Here is an 18,660-nt window from a genome sequence, read left to right as displayed (position 1 = left end):
TGCATTGGCCCTGGACTTAATGAAGCACAGTGGACCAACACCAGCAGATAACATGGCTCCCCAAATCAACACAGACTGTGGAAACTTCACACTGGACTTCAAGCATCTTGCAGTGTGTGTCTCTCCATTCTTCCTCCATACTCTGGGTCCTTGGTTTCCAAATGAGATGCAAAAGTTGCTCTCATCAGAAAAGAGGACTTTGGACCACTGAGCAACAGACCAGGTCTGTTTTTCTTTAGCTCAGGTAAGACGCTTCTGACATTGTTTGTTGTTCAGGAGCGGCATGACAAGAGGAATACTACATTTGAAGTCCATGTCCAGGATATGTGTGGTGGCACTTGATGCACTGACTCCAGCCTCAGTCCACTCCTTGTGAAAGTTCCCAACACTTTTGAATGGCCTTTTCCTGACAATCCTCTCCAGGCTTCGGTCATCCCTGCTGCTTGTGCACCTTTTTCTTCCACACTCTTCCCTTCCACATAACTTTCTATTAATGTGCTTTGATACAGCATTTTGGGAACATCCATCTCCTTTTGCAATTACCTTTAGAGGGTTTCCCTCCTTAGGGAGGGTGTCAATGATGGTTTTCTGCACAACTGTCAGGTCAGCAGTCTTTCCCATGATTGTGATTCCTACTGAACCAGACTGAGACCCCATTTAAAGGCCCAGGAACCCTTTGCAGGTGTTATGGCTTAATTAGCTGATTAGAGTGGGACACTTTGAGCCTAGAATATGCATCTTTTCACAATATTCTAATTTTCTGAGATTGTGGAGTTGGGGTTTTCATGAGCTGTAAGCCATAATCATCACAATTATGACAAATCATGGCTTGGAGTATCTTGCTTTGCATGTAATGAGTCTATCTCATATCTTAGTTTCACCGTTTAAGTTGCATTACTGAAATAAATGAACTTTTGCACGATATTCTAATTTTTTGAGTTTCACTGTATATACTTTTATCATCAAGTTTTTCTGATATTATACCTAATAAAAAAATCAGGTTTAAAATCTACATGTTTTCCTATCATCTTTTCTATCCACTTGTGTATTTTTGCCCAAAATTTTATTGCTTTGACATAAGTCAACCATAAATGATAAAATGTGCCCATTTTGGGGTGCTTATCGTTGATCTTCTAGGAGTACCTGGATTATTGGCTTACCGCATGAGATTTTTTTAAAAAGGAAAGTAGATGGACACTATAGCAGGATTGAATGTTAAATTAGCCTTTCTGTTCAGCTGCTCCATCTCACTTCCCCAACTTTACCAAACAAAATGCAATTTTGCCACACGTGCTGTCCTTATAGCACACTGTTCATTTCATTTGCTTTCCAATGAGAATTGTCAGCAACGTCTTCTGAAATCTTAGGCAGACCCAAGGATTGAAAAAAAGAAAATGTGAGTCGTGTTGGCATGTTTACCTAAAACAGCTTTGAAGTAGATCCCTTCTGTGGGGCCCCTGTACATCCGGGGAATCTTCTGCCCTCCAGTTCTAGCCATCCTTGACTTACAACAGTTCATTTAGTGATCGTTCAAAGTTACAAATGGTACAAAGTGACTTATGACCATTTTTCACACTTAACAACCGTTGCAGTATCCCCATAGTTGCATGATCAAAATTCAGGTGCTTGGCAACTGACTCATACTTATGACGGTTGCAGTGTTCCAGGGTCATGTGATCACCTTCTGCAACTTTCTGACAAGCAAAGTTGTCAGAAGTCAGATTCACTTGTCGCCAACTTAACAATTTTAGTGATTCACTTAACAAATGTGGCAAGAAAGGTTGTAAAATGGAGCAAAATTTACTTAAATGTCTCAGCAACAGAAATTTGGGGATCAATTGTAGCTATAAGTCAAGGACTATCTGTATGTGTGTATACACAAACTCACAATTATGTAGTAGTGTTTGTTCAAAATCTGTTACATGTCATAGGATTTGGTATTATTAGAATAAAGAAGTTTTGATTTAAACTGCTGTTGCAGAATATACAGCTTGTGTTTGGTATGAAGTCCTTTTTCAAATGAAATCTAAAAATCACGTGCTTATAAAATAAATAAAAGAAAATAAAAGAAACATGAGCCAGTGAGAGTGATGCAGCTACTAAAAAATAAAAATTCAATTTTGGGTGCATTAAAAGGAACGCACAATCCAGCTCATAGGGTGCAACTGTTCCACTCTATTTTGTCCATATCTGATTCATTTGGAGTCCAGTGGCCAATTCTGGACCCCCCATTTCAAAAAATGGCAAACTGGAACAAGTTTAGAGGAGTCAACTAATATAATGACAGTTTGGAAACTTTGTTTAGCAAACAGCAACTGAAAGGAGAGATATCATAACAGCTTCCAAATATTTGAAGGGCTGTGAGACACAAGAGGAATGTTTCATTCCATCCCAGAAGAAGGGAGAATAGAGATCTGGAGAAACTTTCTGATTGAAAAAGCTGTCAGTGAGTAGAACTGGCCATGAAGTGATGAGTACTCCTTTACCAGAGGTCTTAAAAAGGAAGTGCATGATCATGGATCAGAAATGCCAGTTAGTACAGATCCTGTACAAAGCAGGGAGTTGAACAAGGTCATTAGTCAAATTTCTATGCTGATGCAATCATAGAAACCTTGGTGGTTAACAAGGTGTGAAATACAATTGGTCTAGTGGTGAAGGCATCAGGCTGAAAAGAAAGAGACTGTGTCCAGCAATAGGCATGAAGCCTGCTGAGTACCTCACCAGGAAATGGTGAGTACTAGTCCTGCCTTAGGCAGGAAAGCTGAGTGACTTTAAACCATTTGCCAAGAGACGTTGAGTTTGAGTTTTGGGCCAGTCATACTTAACCTAACCTACCTTACAGTGTTGTCGTCAGGAAAACAGGACGGAGTCGTATGTTTACTGTTTTGAGTTATTTGTAAAAAATAATAAAGGTGGGATATATGTAAAATGGAATGCAAAGGGAGGTGGTGGCTCAGTGGCTAAGACGCTGAGCTTGTCGATCAGAAAGGTCGGCAGTTCAGCGGTTCGAATCCCTAGCGCCGCGTAATGGAGTGAGCTCCTGTTACTTGTCCCAGCTTCTGCCAACCTAGCAATTCAAAAGCATGTAAAAAATGCAAGTAGAAAAATAGGGACGATCTTGATGGGAAGGTAATAGCGTTCTGTGCACCTTCGTCGTTTAGTCATGCTGGCCACATGACCACGGAGACGTCTTTGGACAGTGCTGCCTCTTCGGCTTTGAAACGGTGATGAGCACCGCCCCCTAGAGCTGGAAATGACTAGCACACATTTGCGGGGGAACCTTAACAACCTTTATATGTAAATTTTTTTAAAAAAATTAAATTACCGTATTTTTGGAGTATAAGATGCATCTTTTTTTCCTCAAGAGGCTGAAAATCTAAGTGCATCTTATACAGTGAATACAGCATTTTTCCCCCAAACCCCGCCCCTTCACCAAAATGGCCACGCATAGCCTTATGGAGGCTTTCAGAGAGCTCCTGGGGGCTGAGGAGGACAGAAATGAGCAAAAAACAGACCATTGTTTCCTCAATTTTGCCCCCCCCCAGCCCCCAGGAGCACTCTATAAGCCTCCATAAGGCTATGAAAAATGGGCCATTTTTGCTCGTTTTTGCCCCCCCAGGAGCACTCTGCAAGACCCTCCTTCAAGGCTATTCATGCCTCTTTTTCTTTTTTCTTTTTAAAAAAAGGGCCCATTTCCACAAAAAACGGGCCATTTTTGGGAGGTTTGCAGAGTGCAAAACTCCCCCCCCCTTTGGAAAGCTCTTTAACTGATTGATGAGAATTACATTGATCAAGTGCTGTGCCAGCAGAAAGAAAGTCTTAGGTGCTGCAGATTTTCAGCGATTTCCTTCTCCAGCACATGGATAAATACACCTGGAAACATCTCCCTCCCTACCTACTCTCGCTCTCCCTACCTACCTACTGTATTTCTCTCTCTCTCCCTCCCTCTATCTACCTACCTATCCTCTCTCTCTCCCTACCTATCTACTGCATTTCTCTCCCCCCATCTACCTATGTGACCTACCTACCTACTCTCTCTCCCTACCTATCTACTGTATTTCTTTCTCTCCCTCTACCTACCAACCTACCTATTCTCTTTCTCTCTCTCCCTACCTACCTACTGTATTTCGCTCTCTTTCTCTCCCTCTCTATCCCTTTATCTATCTACGTACTTTTTTTTTAATTTGCCTCTTCAAAACCTTGGTGCGTCTTATACTCTGAAAACCACGGTAAATTAAATAAAAGCCTTAATAACACCCAAGCAAAGTAAGTACTTTGAAAAGAATACTTCCATCTTGAGCTTTTTCCAGAAGACAGACAAATGTTTGAGAAATTAAAAACAAAGAAATCTCCACTGAGAGACCATTCTAGAATGGCAAACCCCATCACTGCAAAACAACCCTTTGGGGGCTTCTGCCCTATCCTCCCTAAAACAGGGGAGAAACAACTCCATTTCCAGACCTCACTGGAACTGAGTAGTCAGGCCAACTCAAATGGGAAGATGTAATTCTGCAGATGACATCTTAAAACTTTAATGTCAGCCAATGCAAAAATAACCTATGCAAACTGTAAGACTATGGTTTCAAAATCAGACAAGCAAAAGTAGTTAAATAACATACCCAACATGTCCTCATCAAATGTCACTTTCACCCAAACCTCCAAGCGCTACCTGCAAATGGAAAGACAGGGTAAGTTTCCTCAGCACCACATGCAATTTGAAAGAAATTTTGACATCTTTTGCATGCAATTTAACGCTGCAGGGAAAGGAAACATGCAACTTAAACCTAAAAATGGGCATTTTAAGATAGTGAACAGCAATAATGGGTCAATAAGGGCTGAGTTTTTACTTGGATTTTGTTGATAAACACAGGACTAGCTACATCCATATTTATATTTAAGATTTAAATCTTTTTGCTTTTGCCCAAGGTTTACAGTTCATTACATTGACAAAAGAGCACAAGTATTAAAACATTATTACTAATTTATGCAGATGCAAGTGGATATATTTTAAGAATCTACTTTTAAAACATCTTTTTTTTCTTTTTACAACTTTTACATTAAAGTTAACACTTGAAGAATTTCAGTGCTAAATAGTTTATGCAAGTTGCCGTCACAGTTTATGTAAAAGAAATGTGCTATTAAAATCAGACATTTAGGTTACCTTTTGTTTTTTTCGGTGCATGTTAGCTTTAAGACATCCTGAATTCTCCTGCGATAATTTTCCTTTAAAAGGGGGGTTGGGGCGATCTTTTCATCAAGCAAGACATTAAACCCTGAAAGCTGACTCCAAACCATTGTGGAAAATTCAGTTATTTACATTTTTTTAAAATAACAATCTACAAATAACAACCTTTTTTGTGTTTTTGGTTTTTAAAAGTAATTTCCCTCAATCATGCACTTCTGTGCGCAATTTGACAGGAACAGTGGATATTTTTTTTCACCCCCAAGCAGTTCCTCCCCAATGAAAATCGAATTTTAAAAAATGGCCAAGAAGGGAGCAGAGAGACAAGTCACAATATTACATAGCCACCTATTCTGGTTTTAGTCCAGGAACAAATAGCCACTTAGCCTTATAGCCAATGGTGGTTTGAATTTTTGATAAATTCTTTCTCCTTGGAGACAGGAATGCAGTGACTTGAGGCTGTGTGAACTGGCCAGCTTTGCAATGTTCTGTTTTATGCCCCTTCCTCATGGGCCATAGCGAATCATCTGCCTGCCCCCAGCATAAGCCATTACTTTTGACTGTTAAGAGCTCTGGGTCCCGAGGCAAGTCATCCAAGATCCCCTTTCTTTCATATAAAGGTCTTTTAGTTTCTAGGCCACTGACCAAATTGGCAATGGTTTGTCCCAACCATGCCTGGTGTTCTGTGGAGGGTAAAATCCATGGGGATGTGCTTTGGGCAAGCGGCCCCAAAAGGAAGGGAGCTGAGGGAAAGAAGGCGGCTGTGCCCTTTTGAAATCAACTCTGGTTGCAAGGCAACAGCACAGCATCGCTGCCTACAGGGGGAAGGTCAATAGCCAGCAGAGAAAGGAAAGGCTTTCCTAAGCCAGTGCCCTCCAGAAGGATTGGACAATGAGTCTTACCACCCACAGCTTTGGGATGAAGCTGAAATCTATACTTCCCCAGGAACAGCAGGTTGAAGGAGGGTGAAACAAAACATTTATGCAGCAGCTTGAAGCCTTGTTCAACTTCCAGGGGGTGAAAAACAGTTTTGTTTTAAAATTATGCTCATTTGGCTTCATAAAGTTTTAAAGTTTCAGAGTATACCATTTTATCTCTTCTGATTTTAAATCTTTTTTAAGAAAACAGACCATGTTCTTTAACATTAATTTATTTTTATTGAAAGAGGAAAATCTATTTTACTGCTTGACCAGAATTTTAAAAAAAATGACAATTCATCACATTTACTTTGATTAAAAAAAAGGACTAAACTTTATTGACAAACTGCTGCAGACATCTTGACAAATTTTAGCTACCTATTTCGGCAAGCTTACACATGTAGTAGCATTTAATCTTCCAAGAACAAAATGGGAGGACAGTGTACAAATCTATGTACAAAATAAGCTCTCCTTGGTTTTTCAGCTGCAATGTCCCTTTTTAACATAATACGAGTGTCGAGACACACAAACATGTCACTGGAATGACTAAAAGCTTGATAATGTTGCCAATTGTAAGCCTGTACTATATTATGTACTGCAAACACTCGTGTTAGCTTTTCATTAAAGAAAAAAAAGACACAATGCACAGCTACTTATATTTAATACTTCCTAATATCAAAACACTGGGCAGTTAGAGCAATATAAAATTACAGAGCAGCTAGATGTCCATTTTCTTAAAATCTCTTCATGCACAATTGAGCTAAGAACACCTTTTGCTTGAAAACATCTGCCATTAGCATCCCAGAATTTGGGGACAAATTTCAATATCCACATTGGAAGTCTTTCTACAAACCTAATTTTTTTTTAAAAAAAAAGTTAAATCTACTGAAGGGGGGGAAACCCACCATTTAATTTGTTCTAGAGGATCCTTCCTATTGATGTTTAAAGTTAAGATTATTCAAGCAATTTGCTGTTAAGGGCAAAATTTTGACATTTGACCTTGCTTTTTAACTGTGGCAATCACTACAGTTACATTTTAATTCATTAAAAAAAAATCCTGAATTTTGAAATGTAGCCTACTTTGGGACTCTGCAACTAGAACTTTTATGGGTTGCCTAAAAAACAAAACAAAAAAATTTAAAGATTAACAAACTTTAATTCCATAACTGTTAAGCAAGCATGTCACTTTGGAAACTAACATTTTATCTCAAAAGTTTTCTTTTTAAAGGTACAGTTTTTGTTTATATAAGCTATAAACAGAGAAAGAAAAGCAGTCTACACACTTAAAAGTTGAATTCAGTTTTCTAACTCTAACTTATTTAAAATACTACATACAGAAGCAGAATGTAGGGTCAAGTGGTCGGGGGAGGATGGAGGTGGGAGAAAAAGGGAGCCAGAGAAAAATCAGGGAGACAATTACTTGTCTGTTGTGGTAAAGCAAGAGGAATCCTGGGAGACACTAGAATCAGAAACAACTGTTTGTTCATAAGGGTGATTTGCCCTGGTGAATGTTCTAATAGCGTCCGTACGGGTGCTCTCGATAGGCCCCCTTCACTGGCCTAGCAGGAGGGGCCTTGAGCGAAGGCCTAGTTCCGTTCCAGTCGTCTTGACCTGCGGGAGGGGAAAAAAAAACTCATCACATTTACTCATTTAGCTAAGAGGAAAAGGATAGCAGTTCTAGGGCAAGGACAATCACATTAACCAAGAGATTGTGAGAAGCCACTAAATTGGGTCTTTTCAGGTTGATTCATGTATTTAGTGATGTTTAGCATTGGAAAGCTTCTGTGCCACTCTTTCTCCATCTTGGCAACTTTAAGATGTGTGGACTTCACCTCCCAATATTCCCCAGCTACCATGTCTCCGAATGAAACTATGCATTCTACCAGGACACGGCTAAACAGAGTTAAATAGAGTCTATCTACTTTTCTATCCAAAAGCAGTTTCTTCAAGAAAACAGCATTCTCCACATTTGTTATGTGCAAAACTGTTCCCGCGATAACTGAATAGTTTGCGGAAAAAAGCGTCTTGGAAATGTTATAGCTCAGCAGATAGGTGAACTCTGCATATCCATACTATACTCACACCAGAATGCATAACAGTGAGGTTTCAACGCTGCTTTCAAGCTTCCTTCCAACCATTTTGGTTTTTTTTTTCCTTTAAGCAACTTACTTAGCATGTTATATTCTCCCTTTAGGAATTAAGGTGGTTTATGCAGCGCTTAAGAGCTGCAATTATATTCACACCTGCTTAGTGCCAGCAAAGTGACAGTATTATGTGTTCCCATAGATCCAAAAAAAGATGACACACAGGAGGGAGCTCACTCAAAATACTTTAAAAAGGGGGAAATCAAAAGTTTAGGATGGTAAAACAGAAGGAAGTCATTTATATTTCCATTTTCTTTCGATTGGCTAAAATGCCAAAAACTACATTTTCATTTCAGTAAGGATTCTTGCAAATACCACCAAAATTAATTCTCCCTTGGACAAACGGCTCGTACTCCAATCAACAATGTTGTTTCCCTGAAGTGCTCCACATACCTTATTTTTCTCATTATGGCTACAGGAAACCAGGTGAAACATCTGCTCCTACCACACTAATTAATTAGCAAGGGCATCTGGGCCCAATGTCCAGAAAGACAAAGACCCTTCAGGTGGACGACAAAGCCAGACAAATGATTTCCAAAAGCAGAGACCCGGGTTTTTTTTTTTGCGGGGGACGGACGGACGGGGGGGGGGGGGAACAGAAGGAGTGTCTATGTAGAGTTGAAACAAAACAGAGAAACTGTGCTGAAAAATACCCTAAAGTTTGCTATTGTCCAATCTGGGATAAATTCCAGACTGAAGTTCCTGTATGAAGTCCTGAAGCTGCTTTTCGCTGATGTCTCCAAATGAAAGAGCCACTTTAGTAGTTAATGCACAAGGTAGAAACTGGGTGACTATGAGTTCTAGTCCTGCCTTAGGCGTGAAAGCAGCTGGATGACTTTGGTCATCCTCTCTCAGCCCAATCTACCCCACAGGATTGTTCTGAGGAAAATAGGAGGAAGGTGTATTAGCTATGTTCACCACCTTCAGTTGTTTTATAAAAATAATAATGGTGGGATATAAATAAAAATAATAAATAAATATATTCTTAAGATGATTCCTAAAAACATTATCAGCTTATCATAGGATCTCTGTTTGAGCAAAACATATGATGCCCAAGTTCAGTTAATGGAATAAAGCTTGAATCCATACAATCACTGTGTTCCTATCCTGACACGCAGACGTACCATATGCCTCATAAGATTCTTGAGCTTCACCATGTCCATAATCGTAATATTCCGTTTCCCTGCAAGAACAAGAAGAGGCTGCATTGATATTTTCTAGCTATTGTACTGCTATTACTTAGAGTGGCCTAATTTGAGGTTTTGTTTTTTTTTTGCAAAGGTTTTCAGTAAGGAAAAGAAACAGTAGGCTCGGTTACCACCTTTAGTCTTTCTCATGTATGTCACATACGAAGCCAAACACAATATTACTTAAATATATGATAACATCTTTAAAGGACTTCCTTAAAAGTCAATATTCTGTTCCCTGCATCCCACTAACCAAGAGATGTGTATCAAGGTTGACTTGCAAGAAACTTCTTTCCACTCGCAACTTGACAAAGAAGCTAAGGGAGGGTGGATGGGTATGAGTGGAATGTGTGGGGAGCTGGGAGGAAGAAAAAGGAATTTACGTGAGCCATTTACAGCCTGAGAAAATCTTGCAACTTTAAAGTCAGATACAGAGGACTTTCGAAAGGCGCAGTAACATAGAATGGTGGACAGTGACAATGGGAGGCCCAGGGAAGGAAAAAGGGGTTTTACTATACTGCATTTCACGCCAAAATCTTAGAAGTGGTTTTGCTTCTTCTGTGCCTATATGAATCTATCAGTAAAGTTATCCTCTTTGTAAAGAAAATGTCCCATGAGTTTATTTTGCTATACATGCCAACTAGACAGTTGACATGCAGTTTACTGACATAGTCAGTTAGAAGCAGTAAACTATATACATGTATGCTGAAAAATTAGGAGCAAGCATTGTGTAGCTTGGCAGAATGCTCACTAGAATTAGTCCTCACACAAACAGAAGCAGCTGTGCCTATTCTATTATAGGGATCTCCAAACTTGGCAATTTTAAGATTTATGGACTTCAACTCCCAGAATTCCCCAGCCAAGTCTGAAGACCCCTGGGCATATTACAAAAAATATCGTGTTTCCCTGAAAATACGACCTGTCCTGAAACTAAAGCCTTGCCACATTTTTCGCATGGGCAAAAATATAAGCCCACCCCTGAAAATAAACCCCCTAGACATACACACCCCTCCGGCCAGGCAGAGCACCACTCAACGACATAGCGGTATCCTGAAGGCGCCAAGCCGCAGGAGCCGGGGGGGAAGAAAGGCACTCACATTGCTTGGTGTCTTCGGGATACCGCTAGGTTGGGGACTGGCTGCTGGAAGACTCTCTGTTCCAGCAGCCAGCCCACAATCATAGAGAGCACTCCTAGAGCGGCCGCTGCTAAAAGACTCGGCAGCCAAGTTTGGGAGTTTGGAACCGGAGAAGATGTTATGCTTGGAGTGTGGTGGCGGCGGCGGCTGCTGCAGGGAGAATTGGGCCCGGACATGTTGAGTCTAGGAGGCATGCCTGCTGGAGGCAGAACAGGCACTCGCGCAACCCCCTTCTCCAGCCAGGCAGAGCTCCATGCACTGACCTAATGGGTATCCCTAATGTGCCAAGCCGCGGGAGCTGGGGAGTGGGCAGAGCGCCACGTGGCTTGGCGCCTTAGTGATACCTCCTAGGTCAGTGAATGGTGCTCTGCCCGGCTGGAGAGGGGGATTGCCGGGTGGGTTGCTCATAAGCTTGGTCACCTCATGGCTGCTTCGCCCCTGAGGCTGTGCCCGGCTCTTTGGGAGCCAGTTCACAAGGGAGCAGCTTCCCAGCAACCCCAAAACAATAAGCCCTCCCGTATAATAAGCCCAAGGCCATACTTTGTAAGTAGAAAGAAAATAAGACCCTGTCGTATTTTCGGGGAAACACGGTAGATACAAGAAAGTGAAAAGGCTGCGTGTGCTTCTGCTCACTTTGTTATATGGAAATTAGAACTGGCTTTGTTGGGAAAACATTCAAGATGAATGCAAGGAGGAGTTACTTAGCAAAAGTAGATGGTAACAGAAAAAGAGATAGGGCCAAGGGAGCCCAGGTGCTGAATGTAGGTAGATTGAATACAAGAATAAGCAACTAGTACAAAATCATAATGGTGTTTCAAAACATTTGAACTCTTTTGAATATTCAGTATTTTTCCATAAATATGTGATCTGTTCTCAACACGTCCTAAAACTAGTCAGAGAACTGAGTCAAAAACATTGTACTTCTTCATTGATTTAGTGAGGAAAACAAGCCCAGATAAGAAACAGTAGAAAGGGCAATAAGCAAATCAAGAAACTTTCTTGGAAATACCAAACAGCTGGAATTAAAGAAGCTAAAAGGAGGACTTACTGTTGACCCTGGCTATAGTAGCCTTCATATCCTTCATAACTTTGCTCAGCGTAAGCATCATCGTAGCCCTGAAATGGACAAAAAAGAGAGAAGGGGTGTGTGTCAGCAACTAGAGTTGCACGAGAGGGTTCATTAGGAAAGGGAATGATGCCTCTAATTAAATTTCATCAGGCAGGAAATTTCTTGTAAGCCTTCATCTGGGAAGATGATTTAGCTCATAGGAATTTTCCGTGGAACAGAATTCTTTTTTTTTTTAAGCAAATCATCCAGAACTGATCATGAAAATAATTGAAGGTTAGGGTTAAAATTACATGGTATAGTTATAACTATTTCCTAACAACTATTTCTATCTAGCAACTATTTCTGATTATCTACAACATGCTCCCCAAAATGCAATCCAAAACGATTAGGGGTCCCATGAGTCCGAGATGCTCTCAAACCATCAAGCATGCAATGTTTAATATTTCTTACATAATCTTCGTAGGTCTCTGGTGCAGGAGGAGGGGGGAGTGGTATTCTTTGAATGCCAGCTGCACGAGCTCTTGAGGCAGGGGCCCCTCTCACTGCTGGGAGAGGAGGGACTCCGCGGGTCACAGCTGCTCCTCTTGCAATTGCGCCCCTCACCGGGGCACCCCGTACAAGGGCTCCACGGGGAGGCGGTGGCGGAGGGCCCACACCACGTCCTCTGTTCAGAAAAGGCAGAAAAAAGAGATACAGGTGGTCAGTATAGGAAGGCTGATCTGTTGCTTCTCAGGAAAATTACCTGAGATAAAAATGATTTATCTTCACAAAGCAGAGAAAGAAATAACCAAATTGGAAACCCAGTCTAAATAAGGTTAAGTATCTATCAATGTCGGTTCAAAAATAAATTAGTTCTAGCACTAAGAAGAGTCTGAAACCTCTAAATGAGACTATAGGTATTTTATTATTATATCAGAAAATATGGATAAGAAAGAGGGAGTAGTATTTACTTGCTAGCAAAACGCCTGACTCAGTTTCTATTACCTAAAGGGGCAGAGAGGAATTTTACAGAAAAGTTTATTTTCCAAGATACAATTCCCAAGATTCAATCTCTGAATCAATTGGGACTTTTTAAATTGTAAAGCCAACATTTTCAAAATGTAAGGCAAATCTACCAAGGGGCCCTCGAAGACATGAGGCAGATTAAAAAGTGTATAGGACAGTGAAAGTTAAGGTGACTTAAGCAGTGTTTCTTAATCATGGCAACTTCCACATATGTGGTCTTCAACCCCCAGAAGTGTGAATGGACCATTGGTTGTAGCATTGTGGGCTCTTGAGCCCAGAATTCTACAGCTAGTGTGTCACTTCACCTGGAAATGGCCAGAGTTGGGAAACACTGAACTAAAAGACTATTGCTATTTAAAAATGTTTAAAAGCCAGCTGTACAAAACGCTTAAATCTATCCCCGAAATAGTAAAAGATATGCCCATCTCAATTCAATTTGGAAACTAGATAGGTAGCCTGACATTGGAGACATTTTAGGCAAAAATCATCCTTGCTTACTGTAAAATATATTAGTACAACTATATGAGTGGGTATAATGAAAACTGAATCCACAATAAAGAGACAAGAATGGCAAGAAGTCTGTTGGAAAAATAATGGCATTCTCCTGTAATTATGTATGAAGTTCCAAAGCAAGTTAAATATACTGTATTAAACCAACATTCCAAATTTGCTGTCTAAAGGAAACTGAACTTTTATATTGTTTCTCACTTTTTTAATAGGACTGCATCATACCACAGATGTAACTCTCCCAAATATACTAAAAATATTCTTATTATTTAATGGCATTTGTTCATTTTCTCAAACCTAAGTCCAATATTAATGCTTAATCATTTCAAATTAATTACCCATTAATATGTTCATTTACCTAGGAACAGGTGGGGGTGGGGGAACTGCTCCCCTTCCACGGACAGAGATCCCCCGACCACGTGTTGGCTCTGGCACCCCATTGAGATAGGACAATTCCAAAAATTGTTCCTGGCAGATATCGTCCATCATATCCTATATAGAAAGAGAATTCATTTCTATTTGATAGAGTATTTTAATTTGAAAGACCATTTTTGTGCAGTCAGCAGCAGATTCTGTTTGCAAAAAAGGAGCATGTCATGCTTTTGCAAACATTCTTTGTCTCTTCCGAATTTCTATGTTTGCTATCCCTTTGATACTTTCACAACTTGTTTTAGTTCAAATTCATTATTTCTACTTACTGGAGACAAGGCAATGTTTTTAGATAAAGAACAAATGTCCACCAGTAAACCTAACTTGCTTCTTTCACTTCTGTCTCTGCTGTATACTTTTACCTTTCTTCCCTTTGGGGGTGCATAAATTGCTTCAAGCAATCTGCTGTAAGCTGAGTCACTATCGCAAGATGAGAAGCCATATACCTCAAACACAATACACAAACACAACAAGACAACCAGTCTCAAGCGATTCTTTATTTCTGTGTCCAATTGTCTCATCTCTATGAAGTTTTCCATAGTTGAAAACAGAATTGATAATTTTAGTTTTTATAGTCTCCCTAATTTGCTAATATGATTTTTATTAAAAGTACTAAAGCAATAATAAAAACTAAATTAGAATACTGCCTCCAAATCAAGTTTTTACGATTTGCTTTATATTGATTATTGTAGGGTACTCAGTCTGTTGTTGAGATAGCTTATATATTACATGGAATAAATAAATAAATAAATAAATAAATAAATAAATAAATAAATAAATTTACAAAGACCTTTCAATAAAGTCACCAGGAACTGAGCTCAACTGGAAGTGGTAGTTTTTGGTATTGGTATCATTTTTTTAAAAGAAGAAAACTGATTAATTTTATTATTTTCAAAGGCGTTCTGTTACAAAAAATACATTTCTATTTTTTAAAAGTACTGTCTCCTTTATTTGTTTAAAACTTTCTTGAATCACAATCTTGTTAGGCATTTTGCTTTTAAATTAAAATCCTTTAAGATAGCATTTCCCATTTCTTAATTGCAAGCAGCTTTGTTCTTCCGGCCATTCAGAATATCTATCTTAGATTGCAAATTATATGCAAATGTACTTTAAAAAATGAGGGTTTTGCATTGTATGTCCAGAAAGGCTGCATCCCAGACCAGATCTTTTTGAGGATGCTGATTATTTATTTTTAAGGAGAGTAAATAATTAGTAGCTTTTACAAAATAAGATACTGGTAATACAAGCCAGACTGGGTAACAATAACTACATAGCCTAATTGGGACTAAAGAGAGAGAAAAGCAAACCAGAGAAGGAGATGCTTCCTTTTTATTTTCATTCCAGCAAATGAGTGTCAGGCCCCAAGAACAACATGTGGAGTAACTTCTGAGTAGTTTATTGTTCTTATAGGTAGAATCTTGCCAGGTTAAACCATTCGCTAAATAACTATAGTTAACTGTTGACAGAACCGATAGGTTCCAAACTACATTCCACCACAATGATGTACTTTAACTTTCTCATAACGGCAACAAGAAAAGCTGCAAGGTTGGTATATAGTAAAACAGGTTCACGAGAAAATCTCCAGATTAGAGCATTTCACAAAATGTATTGCAGAAAAGATTTGAAGAACTTTGTAAGAAAGTGACCGTAATGGTTGCCAATAGTTTAAATGTTTTTTAAAAAGAAATGGAAGACGGATTTGCAAGAATAAATAAAGAACATAAAAATTTTGAAAAGATGAAAAGATTCTGCACTATACACTGTGGAGGAATGGTTGGAAAAATTGACAGCCTATATTTTTTCATGATACTGTAAGCACCCAGAGCTTGACTGTGAAATGGATGGCATATAAATTTAATATAAACAAACAATTATATTTACAACTGCTGTGAAGAATATTGAAAGCCACTTTTTATATCTTTATATATTTTTCTTACTTCACTTAGAGCCTTCTCTGTTATTTTTATCTTTTATTTTCTCTATTCCATCAAGTCTTGGCATTCAAGAAAACGCCATCCTCCTGACACCTTGGAAGAAAGAACTGTGCACCTTGCCAGGTAGAATAAAGAGAGCAGAGATCCCAATTGGAAAAGATGACCCATAGATAATAAGGACTGCACCATAAAGAAAATCTACTGGTGATCAAGGCAGTTCTTATGAAAGGGAGGTTATTCTGTCAAACAATGGCCAGGTCCAGTCAACAAGCAGGCAGTTGTCTTGCAAACCACTTGTAATTTATGCATAGGCAGAGGAAGGTGGGTAGATTGTGCCCTTGAGTCAGTGTTAACTCCTAGTGTCTTTTCTTGGCAAAAGTTTTGGAAATGGTTTGCCATTGTCTTCTTCCAAGAACTGAGACAGGGAATGGCTCAAAGTCACTCAGCTGCCGAAGGCAAGACTAAACTCATGGCATCCGAGTTTATGTTCTGGTACTTTCAATCACAACACTGAATAGGCTCACAATGAACATTACACTAATCCAAGTGTCAGATGACAAAGATTGAAATGACTGATATTACAGCATCTTGTTCCAGGAATGGAGATATCGGGCACACTAGCCTTTGGTAGGCTTTTAGGAGAGAGCAATTCCATCAAGAATGAAGTTGGAATTGGGAAAATTATAAATGAATAACATTGTTTTACTGGGATTTAACCTGATTCAGTTGCCCACCAGAACTTTTCTTTGGTCATCAACTTGATATCAACAGCATCCCCCATTTTGAATTGGAATATGACCCATCTCATATAGGTGCTGAACATTTGACTAACTAGATAGGAGTGGCCAAGGGTTCTTTTTTCATCTCTCTACCTAACAGGACTTATCTCACTGTTGTGGCCCATTGGCAGCAAACGGAGCTGGCAGCAGAGTTGGACAGTGAGGAGGTTGGGGAGGAACATGGGCCAGTCCTGGGGGCTGAGGAAAGCTCAGATGAGGGCTTTGCGTCAGAGGCAAAGAGGGAGCTAGACAGCAGTGAGGCAGATGAACAGCTGGAGCCTGTTCCCATGTGCACATGCGCAGAGATGCCAGAAGACAAGAACAACTAAGAAAGCAGGGTTGACTTGGGAGTAAAATCACAGGTGGAAGGTGATTGGTCCATAGGAAACAAAAGAGGAGCGAATGGGGAGTATTCATTCCTTCATTCGTTTCAGGAGTGGAAAGTTCTGCATGTAACTTTAAGAGACTCTGTTCCAAGTGTTGCCTTGCCCTGCATTTAGAAACTAGTTATCTGGCAGTTCTTCAAGTGAGATAAGGTTCGTGTTGATAAATCTTCCTCTGAAAGACTGTTTGCTAAGCCTTGCTGGCTGTGAATGAAAGGAATTCAGAGTCGTGTAAATAAAAGAGGTTGTGCTGGGACCAAGACTCTTCTTCATGCTTTTTAAGGAAGTCTAAGTCAGAACACTCAAAAAAGTGGTCCAGGAAGCTGAAATAACATGGTGTGTGTGTGTGTAGTATCAAGCAATCATTCATAAGAATGAGTGATGCAGTTTCAGTCACCCATCCCTAGCTCAGAACCCTGACAGCAAGGGAAAGACAGCAAGGGAAAGAAGGTTGGTCTTACCTTAACGTGTCTTTTCAGGGGAAGAGAGGGAGTGGTCACGTGTGGGTATTCTCAAAGCCTGATTGGTCCAAGACTGAGTAAAACTTCTTAAATGCTCCTTCCTGCCTTTCTAGCCCAGTTTCCTCGAAGGCGAACAATGGAATTGCAACAGATACAACCAAACAAACAAAAAACACCCCCGGGAGAACCCCCCCAAGGCCTCCCCTTGGCCCCACTCGAAAAAGGGCGGGTCGTGACCACTCCCTCTCTTCCCCTGAAAAGACATGTTCGGGTAAGACCAACATTCTTTGTCCAGCAGATGGAATCCGGAGGAGGCCTAGTCTGTGCGACTAATCGGTCTTTGGGAGGTAATTGGCAGGAGGCGCTCTCTCAGGTAGCCAGGTCCGATGCCATGTAGGGCTTTAAAAGTAACGACTAGCACCTTGAAGCGTGTCCGGAGACCAATGGGCAGCCAGTGCAGCTCGCGGAGGATAGGTGTAACGTGGGTGTACCTAGGTACACCCACAATCGCTCGCGCGGCTGCGTTCTGGACTAACGGAAGTCTTCGAACACTCTTCAAGGGCAGCCCCATGTAGAGTGTGTTACAGTAATCCAGACTTGAGGTGACGAGGGCATGAGTGACTATCCGAAGGGCCTCCCCGTCCAGGTAGGATCGCAATTGGTGCACCAGGCGAACCTGGGCAAAGGCCCCCCTGGTCACAGCCGACAAGTGATGTTCTAACGTCAGTTGCGGATCCAGGAGGACTCCCAAATTGCGAACCCTCTCTGAGGGGCGTATGATTTCACCCCCCAGGCTAAGGGATGGAATAGCTGGAACATCTTTGGGAGGGAACATCAATAGCCACTCGGGATTGAGTGCAAGCTTGTTCGTTCTCATCCAGACCCTAACAGCCTCCAGGCACTGGCACATCACTTCTACCGCTTCACTGAGTTGGCACGGGGCAGACAGATACAGTTGCGTGTCGTCCGCATATTGGTGGTATTTAATCCCGTGCCGTCGTATGATCTCACCCAGGGGCTTCATGTAGATGTTAAAAAGGAGGGGGGACAGGACCAAACCCTGCGGCACCCCATAATTGAGGGGCCTTGGGGTCGACCTCTGCCCTCTGACCAACACCGACTGCGACCTGTCCGAGAGGTAGGAGGACAACCACTGAAGAACGGTGCCTTCCACTCCCACCTCCCGTAACCGTCGCAGAAGGATACCATGGTCGATGGTATCGAAGGCCGCTGAGAGGTCAAGGAGCACTAGGATAGAGGAGTGACCCCTATCCCTGGCTCGCCAGAAATCATTGATCAGTGCGACCAAAGCAGTTTCCGTGCTGTAACCAGGCCTGAAGCCGGACTGAAAGGAATCCAGATAATCGGTTTCATCCAAGGACCGCCGGAGTTGAAAGGCCATCACTTTCTCAACAACCTTCCCTACAAAGGGGAGGTTGGAGACTGGACAATAGTTACTTAAAATGGCTGGGTCCAGAGAAGGCTTCTTCAGGAGGGGTCTCACCACCGCATCCTTTAGAAGGAGCG

The 18,660-nt window shown here is 40.9% G+C and overlaps 1 protein-coding gene across 2 annotated transcripts in view; it reads right to left on the bottom strand.

The window, feature by feature from the left end:
• The window catches only part of KHDRBS1 (KH RNA binding domain containing, signal transduction associated 1), a 39,417-nt gene that overhangs the window by 3,201 nt on the left and 17,556 nt on the right, over positions 1–18,660 (bottom strand). The window contains exons 5-10 of one of the 2 annotated variants that reach the window (XM_087727755.1): positions 13,506–13,639; positions 12,086–12,299; positions 11,615–11,682; positions 9,368–9,426; positions 5,162–7,710; positions 4,620–4,669 (exon numbers count right to left, since the gene is read on the bottom strand). In XM_087727755.1, coding sequence (XP_087583881.1) covers positions 7,613–7,710; positions 9,368–9,426; positions 11,615–11,682; positions 12,086–12,299; positions 13,506–13,639 — 573 coding nt within the window. In that variant the 3' untranslated portion in view covers positions 4,620–4,669; positions 5,162–7,612. The remainder of the gene's footprint in view (positions 1–4,619; positions 4,670–5,161; positions 7,711–9,367; positions 9,427–11,614; positions 11,683–12,085; positions 12,300–13,505; positions 13,640–18,660) is intronic. The other variant, XM_014061770.2, reaches the window with a different exon arrangement.

This window comes from Thamnophis sirtalis, unplaced genomic scaffold (assembly GCF_051295495.1).
Source record: "Thamnophis sirtalis isolate CommonGarterSnake01/CBP01778 unplaced genomic scaffold, rThaSir2_p1.2 scaffold_13, whole genome shotgun sequence".
NCBI lineage: Eukaryota > Metazoa > Chordata > Lepidosauria > Squamata > Natricidae > Thamnophis > Thamnophis sirtalis.
The sequence above is the reverse complement of the archived record's forward strand: the minus strand, read 5'-3'. Positions and strand labels throughout refer to the sequence as shown.